At 38.4% G+C, this 14,879-nt stretch overlaps 1 protein-coding gene across 2 annotated transcripts in view; it reads left to right on the top strand.

Moving 5' to 3' along the window:
- The first annotated feature begins 1,229 nt into the window (after positions 1-1,229).
- atp9b (ATPase phospholipid transporting 9B) overlaps positions 1,230-14,879 on the top strand; it is a 58,621-nt gene continuing 44,971 nt past the window's right edge. Inside the window, exons 1-7 of one of the 2 annotated variants that reach the window (XM_041808273.1) lie at positions 1,230-1,321; positions 1,769-1,839; positions 5,446-5,619; positions 10,691-10,841; positions 12,804-12,917; positions 14,149-14,257; positions 14,780-14,838. In XM_041808273.1, the coding sequence (XP_041664207.1) occupies positions 1,832-1,839; positions 5,446-5,619; positions 10,691-10,841; positions 12,804-12,917; positions 14,149-14,257; positions 14,780-14,838 (615 nt within the window). In that variant the 5' untranslated portion in view covers positions 1,230-1,321; positions 1,769-1,831. The remainder of the gene's footprint in view (positions 1,322-1,768; positions 1,840-5,445; positions 5,620-10,690; positions 10,842-12,803; positions 12,918-14,148; positions 14,258-14,779; positions 14,839-14,879) is intronic. The other variant, XM_041808272.1, reaches the window with a different exon arrangement.

Here is a 14,879-nt window from a genome sequence, read left to right as displayed (position 1 = left end):
TTAATCAGGGTCAGCAATACTGTCAATCAGTCCTTTTCATTACACTTTGCCACTGCAGCATCTTCCTGTTGCCACAATGATGTAAAATATGGCCACCAGCACTCTTAATGTCTCATTTCACTGTAACATCTAAACAAGTTTCTTTTCTATGGTTAAATTCATATTAAAAAAATTTTTGTCCACCTTTAAAAGCAGGGGTCTATCCTAAGGGGATGTCAGTTACATTTAGTTTGAAAAATACAAAACAACACAAAAACAGTTCTAAGTGGAAAAAATGTCTAATTTTAAAACATTAAAAAGGCTGTGATTAATAACGATTAACTATGGCAATTGTATGATTAATCACGTTTGAAAAATTTATCTTTTGACAGCTCTAGTAATTTTCTCTTTTGTTTAGGGTAACATTATGCTAACTGATCTATTTTAAAAAGTAAAGTTGATTTTTTTTTTTAAAGGCTGCTCTAGAAAGTCTACTTTGGAAGATAGCTATGGAGAAACCAGCTTTAACCGGACTGGTTTCTAATTTTTTTGACAGTAAACTGAAAAATAACGAAAAGTGGACAAGAAATGAAAAAGTAATTCACATTAAGGTTGTTCATACATAAATGGAAGACAACACTGGAAACGAACAGATGGATTTAACCGAAGAAAAAAAAAAGCTTACAAATATGCCAACTTAGCTATTAGCTTCTAACGTCATACCTAAGTAATTTTCATGCAAATATCTGCCATAAATCCATTTTTATCCCTGTGAGGACAGTTTGTCCCGAGTACACCATATGCTTAACAATAAATATTTCCAAGTTAATTATCATTAATGCTCTAACTCAGGATTATCGGTCTTATTTTATCTTCAACTGGCCACAAATTTACTTTAACCACACCTATGGACCACACTGACAGTGTTCAACGGTTATTTGTGTTGCCTCCCTTGACCTGAGAAAAACGCACACTCCCCCTTATTGAGATGCACATGAGTCAGCCGACAAACCTCGTGTTCATCTTGACTTTTTTGATTTTTTTTTTTAAGAAAAAAAGTCATACAAGAACATGGACACATTCTAGTGACAGGATGATGGAGATGTGATGGAAAACAACCCCCAGAATAACTGTTTTCCCATCTGTCACGGTCCTTTTTGGTGTTAAGTTTCACATTTACATGTCTTGTGTCGGCACATGAATGCAGCATAAATCCTCAACGTTTTTTAAGGTGACGTCAGAATGTGTACTGCCCAGCCAAGATGGCTGACAGCATCCCGTTAAATCCGGTGCGGAAGAACTCGAAGAGGATCCCGTATTACAACTCAGCCAGACTTTCAAGGTAAGAGGCGTGCTAGTTTGACTGTTTCTTCAGTGGCGTACTGATGAAATAGTCTTTAGTCTGAAATATTCACATACCGCTGGCTTGCTTTGCTACCTGGGCTCCGTTTTTGTGTGTGGGTTGGGGCTGTTAGCTTGTGTTGCTATTAGCACTGCGTCTGACAGCTCCTTCGCTTATTCTCCCTTTAACAGGTGTTTGTTGTGCGTACCCTGTCTTTCATAAAGCTTAAAATCTATCAAATGATTATTTTATCCCTACTAATGTAAAACAATACCGCAATAACGTCAATATGTGCGTCAGCCTCTATCTTTTCACTAAACTGCTCTGTCCCCTCATTAAACTTACTGTCACATAGTAGCTCATCTGTGCTAACAACAACTTCAGCTCATGTTTTAAAAGTGTTTTTGCATGCTGTAGCCGTCATTCACAAGCTTGTTCATTTTACAGACTGGACGAGGATGTTCTATTAAAGGCGTCAGTCTAGGAATGGAAAAGAAGTGAACTAGTCCCATGATCAGGTACTTCAATAGAAAGTAGTGGGCTGTGACTGACTGTTGACATGATACAGGTGTATGTTTGAATCAAAGACAAATATATCTATGTCAATCCGTTTTACGTATAAGCCACTCTTCTTGGGTTTTCTTGCCTATATTTGAACTAGGATATACAATGGAAACGCTTCTCTGTAATTCTCCCTCTTGCTCTCAGTAATAAAATTCATGTGACAGGTAATTGGGCCCTGACCTCTCTGTGTAGCTCACACTGTTGGTTAAGCAACATGGCTGGTAAAGCTACAACAATAAAGCTTTTCCTCTGGAACAGGGAGCATTTGTTGGCAACAATACCTGCACTTAAGGCCAGCAAACCTTTTTACAAACCAGCCCACGTATCCACTAAGTGTAGAGTTGAGTTATTATGCAATCAGATGTAGGAGTTCCATAGCAAGAAACACTGCAGCCATTAACGTTTCTTGTTGGCAAGTCTGCAGTGTGTACACAAAGAACAACAACAGCAAATGGAAAGTTGCTGGTGATTCATACTCAGCCTTAGGCAGGGCGGCGGCTGAGGACAAAAGTTGTCAGTTGAAAACAAAATTGACAAGTAAAAATTTAAATAATTTGCATCACCTTACAGAGAGTTGAAGCATTTAATTTACATGTCTTTTAGCCTCCTTACTGTCACTATAATGGTTCTTATGTCTTAACAAACCTTCACTTTTGTGGTTTTAGCTGGTTGAAAAAAATAAATATTTACATTGATGCCTCTTTATGATCTAAAAAACAAACAAGATTGATATGATAAAGGCTAAATACAGGGTTGTCATGATACCAGGCTTTTAAATGTTCACATTAAACTAATAGAAATTCAACCATGTTGCTAGTTTCGGCTAACCTTGCAAAGCAAACGGATTGGCCAGAGTCCATGTCAGGCCTCAGACAGCTCAGTCTTGCAAGGCTCCAGGCTCAACGTTTGTGCCAGACCCAAGAACGGTTCGGACTAATCAACGTCATTTTAGGAGAGCGAGGTGGTAGCTGCAGGGTGGCTTAAGTCGTACTGGAAGTGGAAAGCAATGACTGCCATTGGTGTAGTAAATAGCTCACTTGTAGCTATAGTAAAACAGCAGTCATATCAGAGCTTGACCACAGCTGGATCAAAGCATCTCATGATGGAGAAGGTGTTTTCTCTCTGCTCTTGGCCTGCTTCAGCATGAGTTTGTGATCGTTATGGCAACCTCGTACAACAAGTTGGAACAAAATCAGCCTGGATGTAGCTGTAGAAAAGTGGCAGATTAATCAGACTTCTGCTACATTTCTTTGATAAAGCAAGAGCAAAGAGCCACAGCAAAAGCTTCTGTTGACAGAAGAACAGAGAATTTGGCCAATCACCTTCCAAGAATTTTTTGAAAAGTCCCACCCCATCCAAACACTTTGTATGGGAGGTGTCCCAGATGAATGTGAAATAAATAAATAAATAAATAAATCCCATGCAATGGATATATAAACAAAAAATACATCATAAATTGCAGGAAAACCGCTAGACTCCAGATGGATTTATTCTTCCCCTGGGCATCTGTCTTATGGATTGGATATTGTGTTTCTACAGCTTTAGCACTTTCAGACACTTTCATTCATTAAAATTAAATGATAATGTATTGAAGTATTAAAAATTTTAATAACTATGATTGAGTATTTTTGTCTGTTTCTTATTTTTAATTCCCCAAACCACTCCCAAAGAGTGGGGGGCAAGATTATTGAAAAGTGATTGATTTTTAAAAACTTATTATTTTGGGGGTGGGGGTCAAAAAAGTAGTTACACATGTACAATACAAGGTCAACGAAGAGATTATACATGCTGCTTTGTCTGCAGAGAGCATGAAAGTAGACACAAACTAGGTTTCTGCAACTTAGAAATACTCCTTATTCAAAGCCTTTCAATCAGCTCTTGCTGACATACCGAGAGAATAGATGGCTAGTCCTCTTACTTAGAGGACAATCATTATCTCTGTGTTTCACTAAGGAAAGTTATAGGACATTTTAACCACACCCAAGACTACATTCACACTGCAGTTAAAAGTGACCCATATATGATTTTTTTTTTTTCTCATATGTGACTCCTATGAGTTTTTTTCTGACTGTGTAAATAGCACAAGGCACATTGAATAAGATGTTTTTATATCAGATTTAGGCCACTTTCAAATTTGGTGCTAAACCAGAAACAAGTCTGATCTTTTGGAAGTTTTCTGCAGTGTGAACAGGCAAACAAACAAATCTTATCCGAACAAAAGATCAGAATTGATCAGTAAGTCCTGCTGTATGAACGTAGCCAGAGAGTCAGAGTGAGCTGCTTATACTCCAGAGATTTATAAAGTAGGTTTTATTTCCTGCAGCCTTTCATGAAACATTTGTCGTGGTCAATATATCTTGTTGTCTTGAAATTTGGTTTAAAGTGCAACATGATTATTAATAATCTTACATTATGCAAGCAGTTTGATAAATACAAAAGTTTAATTCAATTCAAAATACAGTCCAGCTTCTGAATGCAGTCTTGTTTTGCAATAAGCTTTATAATACTTGATGCTAAAGCTCCCTGCTGCAAATAACTAACCTGTGAGAAATGCTGTATTTACTCAGCAGTGTTGTGATGGTTCTCTGTAATGTAGAATCTCTGACCCAATACACATCTCAACTGTTTCAGTTAATTATGCCTCACATTGTCTTGTGAATAAGCTCTCACAGGTATTTTTTGTGAGTTCTCAGGGTTTTTTTTGTGTGAACTCAGCCTGTGAGAGAAAACGGTAACACCTTCATCAGCAAATGTTCAGCAAACACCTGCAGTTATCACCTTCTATGACTCTCACATGAGCCTGTTTGGTTCAACAAGTTGTTGCTGGTGATGGGAGCAGTCAGTATTACAGTTAACATTACAGTTATAAACATCATATGTTGTATCATAACCTGGTAACAGTTTTAAAGATGTTTAAGGAGTTTTAGGAACTAGTTTATTTTTGTTTCCACTCATCCTTCAGTGTTTTCTTAGTTTTGCAGCATAATTTGGCATCTTTTTTTTTTTTTTTACATTTTGGCAGTGTTCAACTCACTTTTGCTTAATTGGTATTAAGAGTTCATGTAGGTTTTTCCTGTTAGACTGCAGACTTTCGTGATTCTTTGGAGCGGCCTCATGAATAAGACATTATGTGCCTCTCAAGAGTGTTTTCACTGTTCCTTTATCATGTGAATAGGAGACGTTTTCAACAGTACTTGGTGATGGAGAAACTGGGCCAGCTCCTAACTAGCTTTAATCTTGGCTTTTCTTCATTCTAATGCTGAATTTTGAGTGTTCAATATAATAAAGAGCTTTCTCTTTTTCCTTTACAGTCACAACTTTGAACTGTTTTAATCAGCAACACAGCTTGTTTGTAGATAAAGTACTTTCCCTTAGATTGAAAAAGGGGTTATCATGATAAGGAGAATATTTTTTCTTAAGTTTAGAGTGTGTTAAGTTTCTAAAATAAAAGATCATCATGAGTGAATAAGGCATCTGTAGTGGAAATCACAGACTCCCACTGAACACAAGCTTATCACAGTACTATGTCCCTTTATATTTGACGCTCTTTGTCCTTACAGATACTCTTTAGAAGATGAGCCCTCCAACCTGGATGAGATGCCTCTGATGATGTCGGAGGAGGGCTTTGAGAATGATGAGAGCGACTACCAGACACTGCCTCGGGCTCGAGTCAACCAGAGACAGAGAGGCCTCGGCTGGTTCCTGTGTGGAGGATGGAAAGTCCTCTGTGGCAGGTGTGTTAACACCATCACTGTATTACTTCTTATTTGATGACTTCAACCAGGTAATGACATCAGGGAAAATGATGAACTGATCATGTTCTAGTAGTCTAATGCTGCTACTTCATGTCAGTCTCACTTCTCCTCTGCAGCCAAAGCTGCGGATTCCATTTGTAAGCAAACAGAAATTATATATTTGTCTGAAAATGGTTTTACTTCTGCTTTTTTCTTTTGTTAGATGTTTTTACCACATCCTTCTAGGGATGCACGGATTTAAAAAAAAAAAAAGAGGGCCGATGCCTATACAGAATGTTTTTTCATTTCTTTTGGTATCAGACTTCACTTTGGCAACATTTTTTCTAATGTTTGGCCGTGAAAACAGACCAGAGTTCATTCAGCAGGGGATTTTGTTGGGCCAACAAGAAGTATTTAGTCTGATTTACTGTTAAACTGCAAAAATAAGTTGCCCTAATGCAGTCTGTTTTTGAAATCTACCAGGGAAATCAAAGGTTTAAATAGTCCTCTTCCTTGACTATTTCCATTTCGTTTGGCAGAGCCCACAACTTGCAGTTTCTAAACAGCTAAGTTGCTCTTTTTGTACGATTTTCTTCAAATTAATTGCTAGTATGAACTAAAGTCTAGCATCGGTTGCCTTTCTGTCAACTTGATGATGCTGTTGCACCCTTTGTCCAGTGGGGTCGGCAGAGGTGACCGTCATACAGCTGGAGAAAGTTAGTACAACTAATATGGCAGCACCAGATAGAGGACATTAGGAATGCAAGTAGGGCACGAACAACATGAACATGAAACATGGGGTTTGCAAGGAGTGCAGGATGAAAATAAAATACTGTGGTAATACAATAAAGGTAAAGGCAAGGCTAATGCTAAATGAGCGAAACAGTTGAAAAAATGGTATAGATTGCAATATATGGTATCGCAATACTCTGTGTATTGTGTATGGCATAAGTATTGTGATAATATCATATCGTGGGGCCACTAGTGATTCCCACCCCTAGTAATGGAGCAGCAAACTGTGGAGTGTCATTTGGTGATGTCCACATCGCTGATCTGGACTTTGCTGATGATGCTGTGATCCTTGCAGAGACTGTAGATGTTCTTGTGGAGACTCTTAACTTGCTGAGTGAGGAGGCTGAAGCATTGGGAATGCTCCTCTCTTGGGCAAAAACAAAGATCCAGGCATTTGGGGATACCTTGGATGCTGCAAGGAATTCAGCCTTGATTCAGCTCACTGCATACTGGGTGCCTAGGACCTAGTGGGCTGGTCCAGAGGCTGGGGATGACCACATGCACTGTGGAGGGAGCATGTGGGAGGATACCTGGAGATATGGGGCATGGACCTGCGCAGGCCTGGATGATGGCCATCAGGAGGCTGGAGCAGTACAGGACTAAGGTTTTGCCAAATTGACATGCTCCCATAACTGACCTGACCTGTTTTCGTTGTATGGAATTTTGACATGTATTAACTAGAATACGGTATTTGAGTTCTCAGCCTGCAGTGATTGTTGTTCATTAGATACAGTCCATAAATCACTCTGCCCTCCTCCACCTACCACTGTTGTCTTTATAGAAGAGTGTTCTCAGCCAAACCAGCATTCTACAAAGATTATTTACTCAAAGGTTTACTCTCTGTTTTGATTAAATGTTTGGTTATGACCTAATGAGGGGGAAAAGCGGTTAAAAAGTGTTCCCTATCCCTGCTGTTGTTGTTTGTCTTGTGTGTTCCAGCACATCATGAGCAGTGAAGCTGCTTGCAGTACACAATAAATGGGAATGAGTTTTCAATTGTTAAGTCTCATGCAGTGTGTGATGGTAATGCAGTAATGGCATTGTGTGTCTTAGCACTTTATACTGGTATACAAGTTTCCCCAGTATATAACCCACAGCCAACTTTTTAGATGAAAACAGATGTTAAAAGTGCGGCCTGTACAGCAGGTTTTACGGTAGATGTGCTAACTTTGATTGGAGACAACAGAAACTTTATAATTACTACTGATATCTTTTCATGCTACATTATTTGCATATGGCTGATGTTTGTCAACAAGGTCAATATTGGCCAATACTGATATTAATCCTACGTATATGTGAGTCCCTATATACTGCAGGTGCAGTTGTAAATTTAAACATATTAAGTTGATAAATTTACAGAATTTTTAATGTTTTTAAACAATTTAGACAATATCCTCCCTCTCTTTCTCTTCCTTATGCTCAGACACGACTAAAGATTTGTAGTATTTCTTAAGATGCCAGTACTTTTTGATGCTATTGATACCTAAAAAAGACATTGTATCAATTTAAAATGCACATCAAACATTTAGGCAGCTTTGACTTGTTCTTTTACTTGTTCTTTAAAAACTTAAGAACATGGCAGGACCTTGAAGTACTGTTGTGGACTTTTTTCTGTATTTTAGTGCTTCCATTTTTGCCTCAAACTGCTCTGAAAGGTGTCGGTGTTTTTGTCATTCTGTAAATGTGTATAATGTTTATAATGTCGGTAAGCGTGCCCCGTGATGATCAGTTTGGATTTCAAACGCACCGGTAGCTGTGCATGAAGTGCAAAGAGAGGATAAGGGCATGTTTTTGGTCGAGTTCCTCGATGCGCACCATCAGCCCAAAAAGATTTTCAGGTCAAACAGAACGGTGCGGTTTATCCAGCTAATGATTAATTTGACAGCTTTTGCCCTCTAAAGATGCAGCTTTCCGACTAAGAGAGGGCTGTTTGTTTATGCATGAACAATAAAATTTAACATTTATTAACAAATGTTTGTGCAGCACTTCAATTCCCCCAAAGAAACATTTATTTATGCAGGAATTTCATAGAATATTTCAGTTGTTTTCTTTTGAATGCTGGGTCTCCAGTTAAAGCTGCATATTGATCCCCCTCCCCCTCCCCCCACTAATGAACAAATCGGATTTTTCACAGCTGACCAGTTTGATGCTTTCCAGTAATTTTATGTGTGCTTAGTGTGGGATTATAAAGCACAAATAATTCACACTGAATAAGCCCTCTCTGTTCAAATGGCATATTATTTGAATAGCATTCATTTGCTTAAATAATCGCTCTTATGAAACTGGACTGGGAGTGCACAGGGACCCAGATCATGGAGGCCAACACAAACAAGACTTTTCACCAAAGTTGATTTATTTAGTTTCATGTTTTGCCAACTTGCTTAAAAAGTGGAAAAGCCAAGTCGATCAGCATGACGGTATACACCGACACTCTCCCCTCGTTCCCCCTGAGGTGCCAGTTTGGGTCACATCACGCTGCTCCCATTGTAATTTAGCCCCACACTACACCTCTGTTTGCATTTGATATCAGATATGGTAGATAAGCACCAATGTAGTCATTAACAGGTGGATAGAAAGTCAAATAGTTTTTGAAAGTATCCATCTCTTCTCTCTAATCTCTCTTCAGAACTTTAAAAAATCACAAGAACGACATCAGCACACTATTGTGGCGATATTATCATGTATGAGTAAAGATAAACAGGAAAAATATTCTACCATACAGTAAGTTTATCTGATCAGCATGTCAGGCTTACTGGCTCGTGCTGCTCTGAAGGTGTCTGAGTCCTGCAGCTCTATTGAGGGGATTCCCTCCTGATGTGAGGCTAACCTTTTCAGGTCATTCATAGAGCTACATGTTAAAGACTGCTTCATAAAATTGTGTCAAAATAAGCCTGATAGAGGTGATTAACTCTGACAAGAAGCAGCGATATAAATAACACCAGTTCTGTCAGCTGCAGCAGGGCTCAGCTGCAGAGCTCAGCAGAGGCAGTAATTGATTTAACAGCGGGGAAATAATGAGACTGAAGATTGTTGAGCAAAGTCCTGATATTGGATTAAAGCATGGCTCCAAATAAGAGGGTTTATTTTATTAGTGAAAAATCAAGCATTATTTGACATTAAGCTGTAAAATCAGACAGTATTAATACCTGCTTCAGTAGCAGGGCAACAAAGCTGAAGTCATGGGTGCCCAGTGCCCAGTGTTGGATTTTTTTTGTTTTTACTCAACAATACTGCAGGCAGACTGCACAAACGTATTTCAAAGTATTATGTAACTTTAGCCCAAAGATGTGTATCAACAACTGCCTTTATTATTTCCTATGAGCAAACCTACATCAGCAGCAGCGCTGTGAAAGCACTACTCCATGTCACTTAATGCCACTGCTCTAGTCCCGCCTTGCAGAGTGTTTTCCTGAGAGAACAACTGTTTTGTCCATCTCGGCTGCTGTGGTAGCAGCTCTGTTTGAGAGCAGAGAAAAAGAAATTTAGCGCCAACTTTTGCTCGAGGTGTAAAATAAGTGTGACTGCTCTTATTGGTTTTTCACATACCCGGTCAGGTGGAGAGGCAAGCCTTGAACTGGCTCTTAGCTCCGGTATCACACACCTAACTAGGCAGTGGCTGGCAGGGAGTTTGTGTGGTGGGCACATCATATTCCCTGATGTGACAATCTGGCGCCAGTGTGTTTTGGGCTTTAGACGGTGCTGTCTTGCTTTTGCTCACCGCAGCTTTGGGTTAAAAATATGAGTTTTTCTAAAAGCTTCAGTATCAAACCCATCATCAAAATAACAGAGATTGCACCATTTCAGAACAAATGGGGTTAAAAAGTACCAAAATATTGAACATTGTGACAAACTTGACTGCTGTTGTTTTACAATCTATCCTCCAAGTTTTAAGACTTAACTTTTGAAGTTAGAGATCGGGGTGTTTCAAGCAATCTACTCATTAGAACTTGAGTGCTGGATATTTTCTTTGGGTTTATATGGATTCAAAATGCCTTCACAAATGACCACATTAACCCTTAAAACCATTGGAAATTTGCAGGCAGTCATCATTGTTTCTCCCTATTGTATTTGGAAATGACAACTTTAAGTCTTAAAATCATTAAACTATTCAGCACCATAAAAATGAAGTATGTCATGCTTGTTTCTGACTTTTCTCATCACAGATAATTCAGACAATCTCTGCATAATTCTGTTCAACAGAATAATTTTGACTGAAGCCAGATACATGTGGTAGCATGAAACTGATGTTATGTCTTGTTCACCTGTCGTCATCTCTCAGCTGCTGTGACTGTCTGGCCCACATATGTCGGAGGAAGAAGGAGCTGAAGGCCAGGACGGTGTGGCTCGGCTGTCCGGAGAAATGTGAAGAGAAGTACCCCAAAAACACTATCAAGAACCAGAAGTACAATGTCTTCACCTTTGTGCCTGGGGTGAGTGGGATGTCAGAGAATTAATAAAACCACCTTATTGTCCATAAATAACCAAAGGTAGAAAAAGTACCAGACTATTGTACTCAAGTAAAAGTACAGTTGCTCTAGTTAAAATTTACTTGAGTTGAAGTGAAAGTACTTGTCTATAAGTCTACTCAAGTAAAAGTAAAAAGTAGGTCATTTAAAATTTACTCAAAGTACTGAGTAGCTACTTTGATACCCAAAGGGCTTTCACAGTGAAATATGACCTGATCCATTCTCTTGCTATGTGCATGTACTGACCATTCTGTGTTGTGAAAGCCAAACGCCTGGTCTTTTTCATGTTCCTGGCAGAAAACTTGGACCTCAGTGTTTTGGCTTGAACTGTTTATTTTATTACTCAGTACTCAATGCTTTTTAAAATGTAATTAAGTACAATACTTTGCTCAAAGTATATTCCAGTAAAAGTAAAAGTAGTGATTTTAAAAACTACTCAAAAAAGTACAAGTACACAAAAAAGCTACTCAATTACAGTAATTTGAGTGAATTAATTAGTTACTTTTCACCCCTGTAAATAACTGAATTAATTGTATATGCTCTGATCTCCTTTATAAAATGCAGAAGTTAGGACTATTCTGGGACGAGGATGTGCATTAAATAACTTTCACAGTCCTAGGGTTTCTGTAGATCCTTAAAAAGTATTTAAGTTTAGGGCATGAAATGTCTATAAAGGTCTTGTTCTTGCTTTTAAGAGGGTTTTTTTTTTTAGATGGCACTTTGACTGAGACATGTCTGACTACTTCATCAGATCTGCTTGTCTAGTCGTGGATTTGCTTGTTCAAGTAAATCCAGTCAGCATTTATTGCAGCATGCTAAGTACTAAGAAGGTAAAATACAAGGTGAGAAGGAGAAGACTAGCTCAAGGACATTTGTATTCAAAATGAAAAATAAAGGGAATAGCTGGCAGGGACTAACAATAATTTGAGTTACTACAGAATATGTAAAAAAGCTTTCAGACTTTGACAATGAATCAGAGCTGTTGAGTCCTATATAAAAACTGAACAGCACTGATACCATAAAAATGTTAATTATTGTCTTCAGGGGTCAAAAATGTTTTGAAAAGTCTTAGATTTTATTTGATCTAAGCGTGTAGTAACCCTGGAGTCTTCACATTCCTCCTCTAACTATTGATCTTTTCACACTTAAACGGTGCAGAAATCACACTAGCATGCACTGGATCTAATTGCTAACAGTTCTGTCTTTAAGTTCAGGCTTTCCACTGTAGAGGATCCATCAGACTGACTTATTAAAAACCAAACTGTCCCATGATTAAGAGGGCTGCCTTCGGCCCGGGCCATAAAATGTCAACTGTCTATTAGAGACGTAGATATTCCCATCGACGGTGAGCAAAACGGCTGTTTTCTCTCCCTCCACTTTGAATTATTAAATACACACAAATTGAGTTTAGCAGTGTGCATTTTCTCCTAAAGGTCAGGAGGTTCATTAACCGAGGAGCATCGTCCATTGATCCCTTTGTCTCTGATAATCTGTGACTAGACGCTTGACTCTCATTATTACACCATTATTCAAAATTTGACCTTAAATGAATGGAACACTAAAGGATCCCTGTTGATGGATGGTCCATTAGCAAAGAGCCCTCACTAAGTTACAGGTGGAGCTTTGGCATGGAGGTTTAAGAAACTTTGCCTGTTTTTATCTTTGTTCATTCTTTTCATTCTTGGTCCAGTTTGTCTTGCAGTATTGTTTAGTCTGTTTGATGACAATGTGCCAAGTTTTTGGGAATCAGCACTGTCAGCGCCTTTAAATAGACGTTCTCAGAGTTTTTATTTGGGCTCGTGTAAAGTGAAATACATTAGCATGTGTCTGATTCTGCACTGCACAGTAACCATCTCACTCTCTTTTAGCATCAGTCTTAATTTTTCTCTCACCTCAATAAATTCTCTTCTTCTTCTCTCTTCTCAGGTTCTCTACCAGCAGTTCAAGTTCTTCCTCAATCTTTACTTCCTGGTGGTGGCCTGTTCCCAGTTTGTGCCATCACTGAAGATTGGATATTTGTACACGTACTGGGCACCTCTGGTAAATTCACTCGATTTACTCTACATAGTGAATTTTTATGGAATTGCTTTGGTCTCCCAAAGAGTATTAGCCCTGAAAAAATAAAGAGTTGTAGCTCATAGTTAGGGACATGTTTTCATGTTCTGTTTAAACTATGACATTGATTACATGTACACTGGGACGATCCAAAAAAGATTTTAAATGTAAGTACCAAGGGCCTAGCTGTTAGGTTGCACCTCATACAGAGGGTGTAGTCCTTCAGGTTCAAATCTGATGTGTGGCTTCTTTTCCATATGGCTGTCCCTACTCTGTTGTATTTCTTACTGTCATCTCTAATAAAAGGATTCACAGAAATAATTCTTACGATAAACTTGCATGTGTATAAAGGTATATTTAAACATAAATTTGTAGTTAAAATTCATAATTAGAATAACATTTTAGCTAAACAAAAGCTTGTAAGTCATGTCAAGTTTGAAACATACCCGACCTAGAGAATGGTTTCTATGTGCTGACTCTCACTGAAAAGACAAACTCTCGTTTAACATTTTAAAGGGATATTTCAGGATTTTGAAGTTGGGTTGTATGAGGTACTTGGTTATAGTGGTGACATTAGCCTCCAGTGGTTTCTGTGAAAGTTGATCCTGTGGTTATTATGAGCTCAGAGAGATCCGCGGCATAATTGCTGTAGATGGGAACATTTTATCCACGTAGTTTAATGAGTTTTACAGAAAAATGGGCCAAGAAAATATGTTGGTTCGCCTGTACCCTGTGTCGAAATGTACAAAGCACTTCATTTCTCCCAAAAAAACCTCTGTGTCAGGCAGTAATTTACGATGCACCTTTGGCATTTTGTCTCCTTCCGAAGAAGAAATTATGCTCATTTTCTTGCAAAACAAAGAATCAGTGTATTGGAGAAATAAATAATGAATCAGTGAGTTATTACAGTAATATTCCAAGAGAATTACACGGAGACTTTAAGCAAGTAGGCCACCTGTAGAACTTGATATCTCATTTTAAGATGGAGAAAAGTTTTTTAAAATTCCTTTCGACTGACTTTTTCTTCTTTTAAGTTACCAGTGTTCTTCTCAGTCAGAAGAGGAATATTTTTTTTATTTTAATTAAGTCAATAAAGCTTATACATGTACTTTAGCTTTAAGGTTAATTCTTATGTTGTTTATGAATCCATGCTGGTAATAATGAAGCTTTGTAAATGTTGGTGAAATGCTCTGATTCGCATCCTCTTGTCACTAAGGGTTTTGTGTTGGCTGTTACCATGGTGAGAGAGGCTGTGGATGAAATGAGACGGTACCAACGAGACAAAGACATGAACTCTCAACTCTACAGCAAGCTCACAGTGAGAGGTCAGTGAGAAAAATGGGAGAAACCAAACCGCTCTCCGCCTCATGTCAATAACTGTTTGCTGATATTAAAACTGATATTCCAGCTCACTGCTCAGAGAGAGCGCTCAGCTGGAGAAGTACTTTTAACACGAGTTGTTCTTTGCTGTAATTATATTGATTTAATTTTACCCTTTCTAATGACGGTATGATCCGTGCTGCTCATCACAGATGCTGAGATTTGACAGTGCCATTGTTTTAGTCTGAGCCTGTGAGCAGAGGTGAAAACAGAGGGGTATTACATGATCATGCTGGAGGTAATCAATCTGTTAGAGGCTGAGAGAGAAAGAGAAGAGCAATAGATGAGAGTGGCTTGTGGTTTACAGAGTCAGGGTCATTTTCAAGGGCCAGAAATCAATACCTGCATTTTATTTAATCACTCTGGAAAAATCCCTGCAGCTTATCCTAAAAACTCAAATGTGAAGTTATTGAAGGTTTTCTTTCTGTTGTCTCCGACTTCTTCATGGAGCTGTCTTTTCTCCTCAGGTAAAATTCAAGTGAAGAGTTCAGACATACAAGTTGGTGACCTGATCATCGTTGAGAAGGTAAAGCTGCAATGTTTTTATGTAGTAATCTTTTTCTGCAA

This window comes from Cheilinus undulatus, linkage group 16 (assembly GCF_018320785.1).
Source record: "Cheilinus undulatus linkage group 16, ASM1832078v1, whole genome shotgun sequence".
In the NCBI taxonomy this organism is placed as follows: Eukaryota; Metazoa; Chordata; class Actinopteri; order Labriformes; family Labridae; genus Cheilinus; species Cheilinus undulatus.
This window is presented reverse-complemented; position numbering and strand designations above follow the sequence as displayed.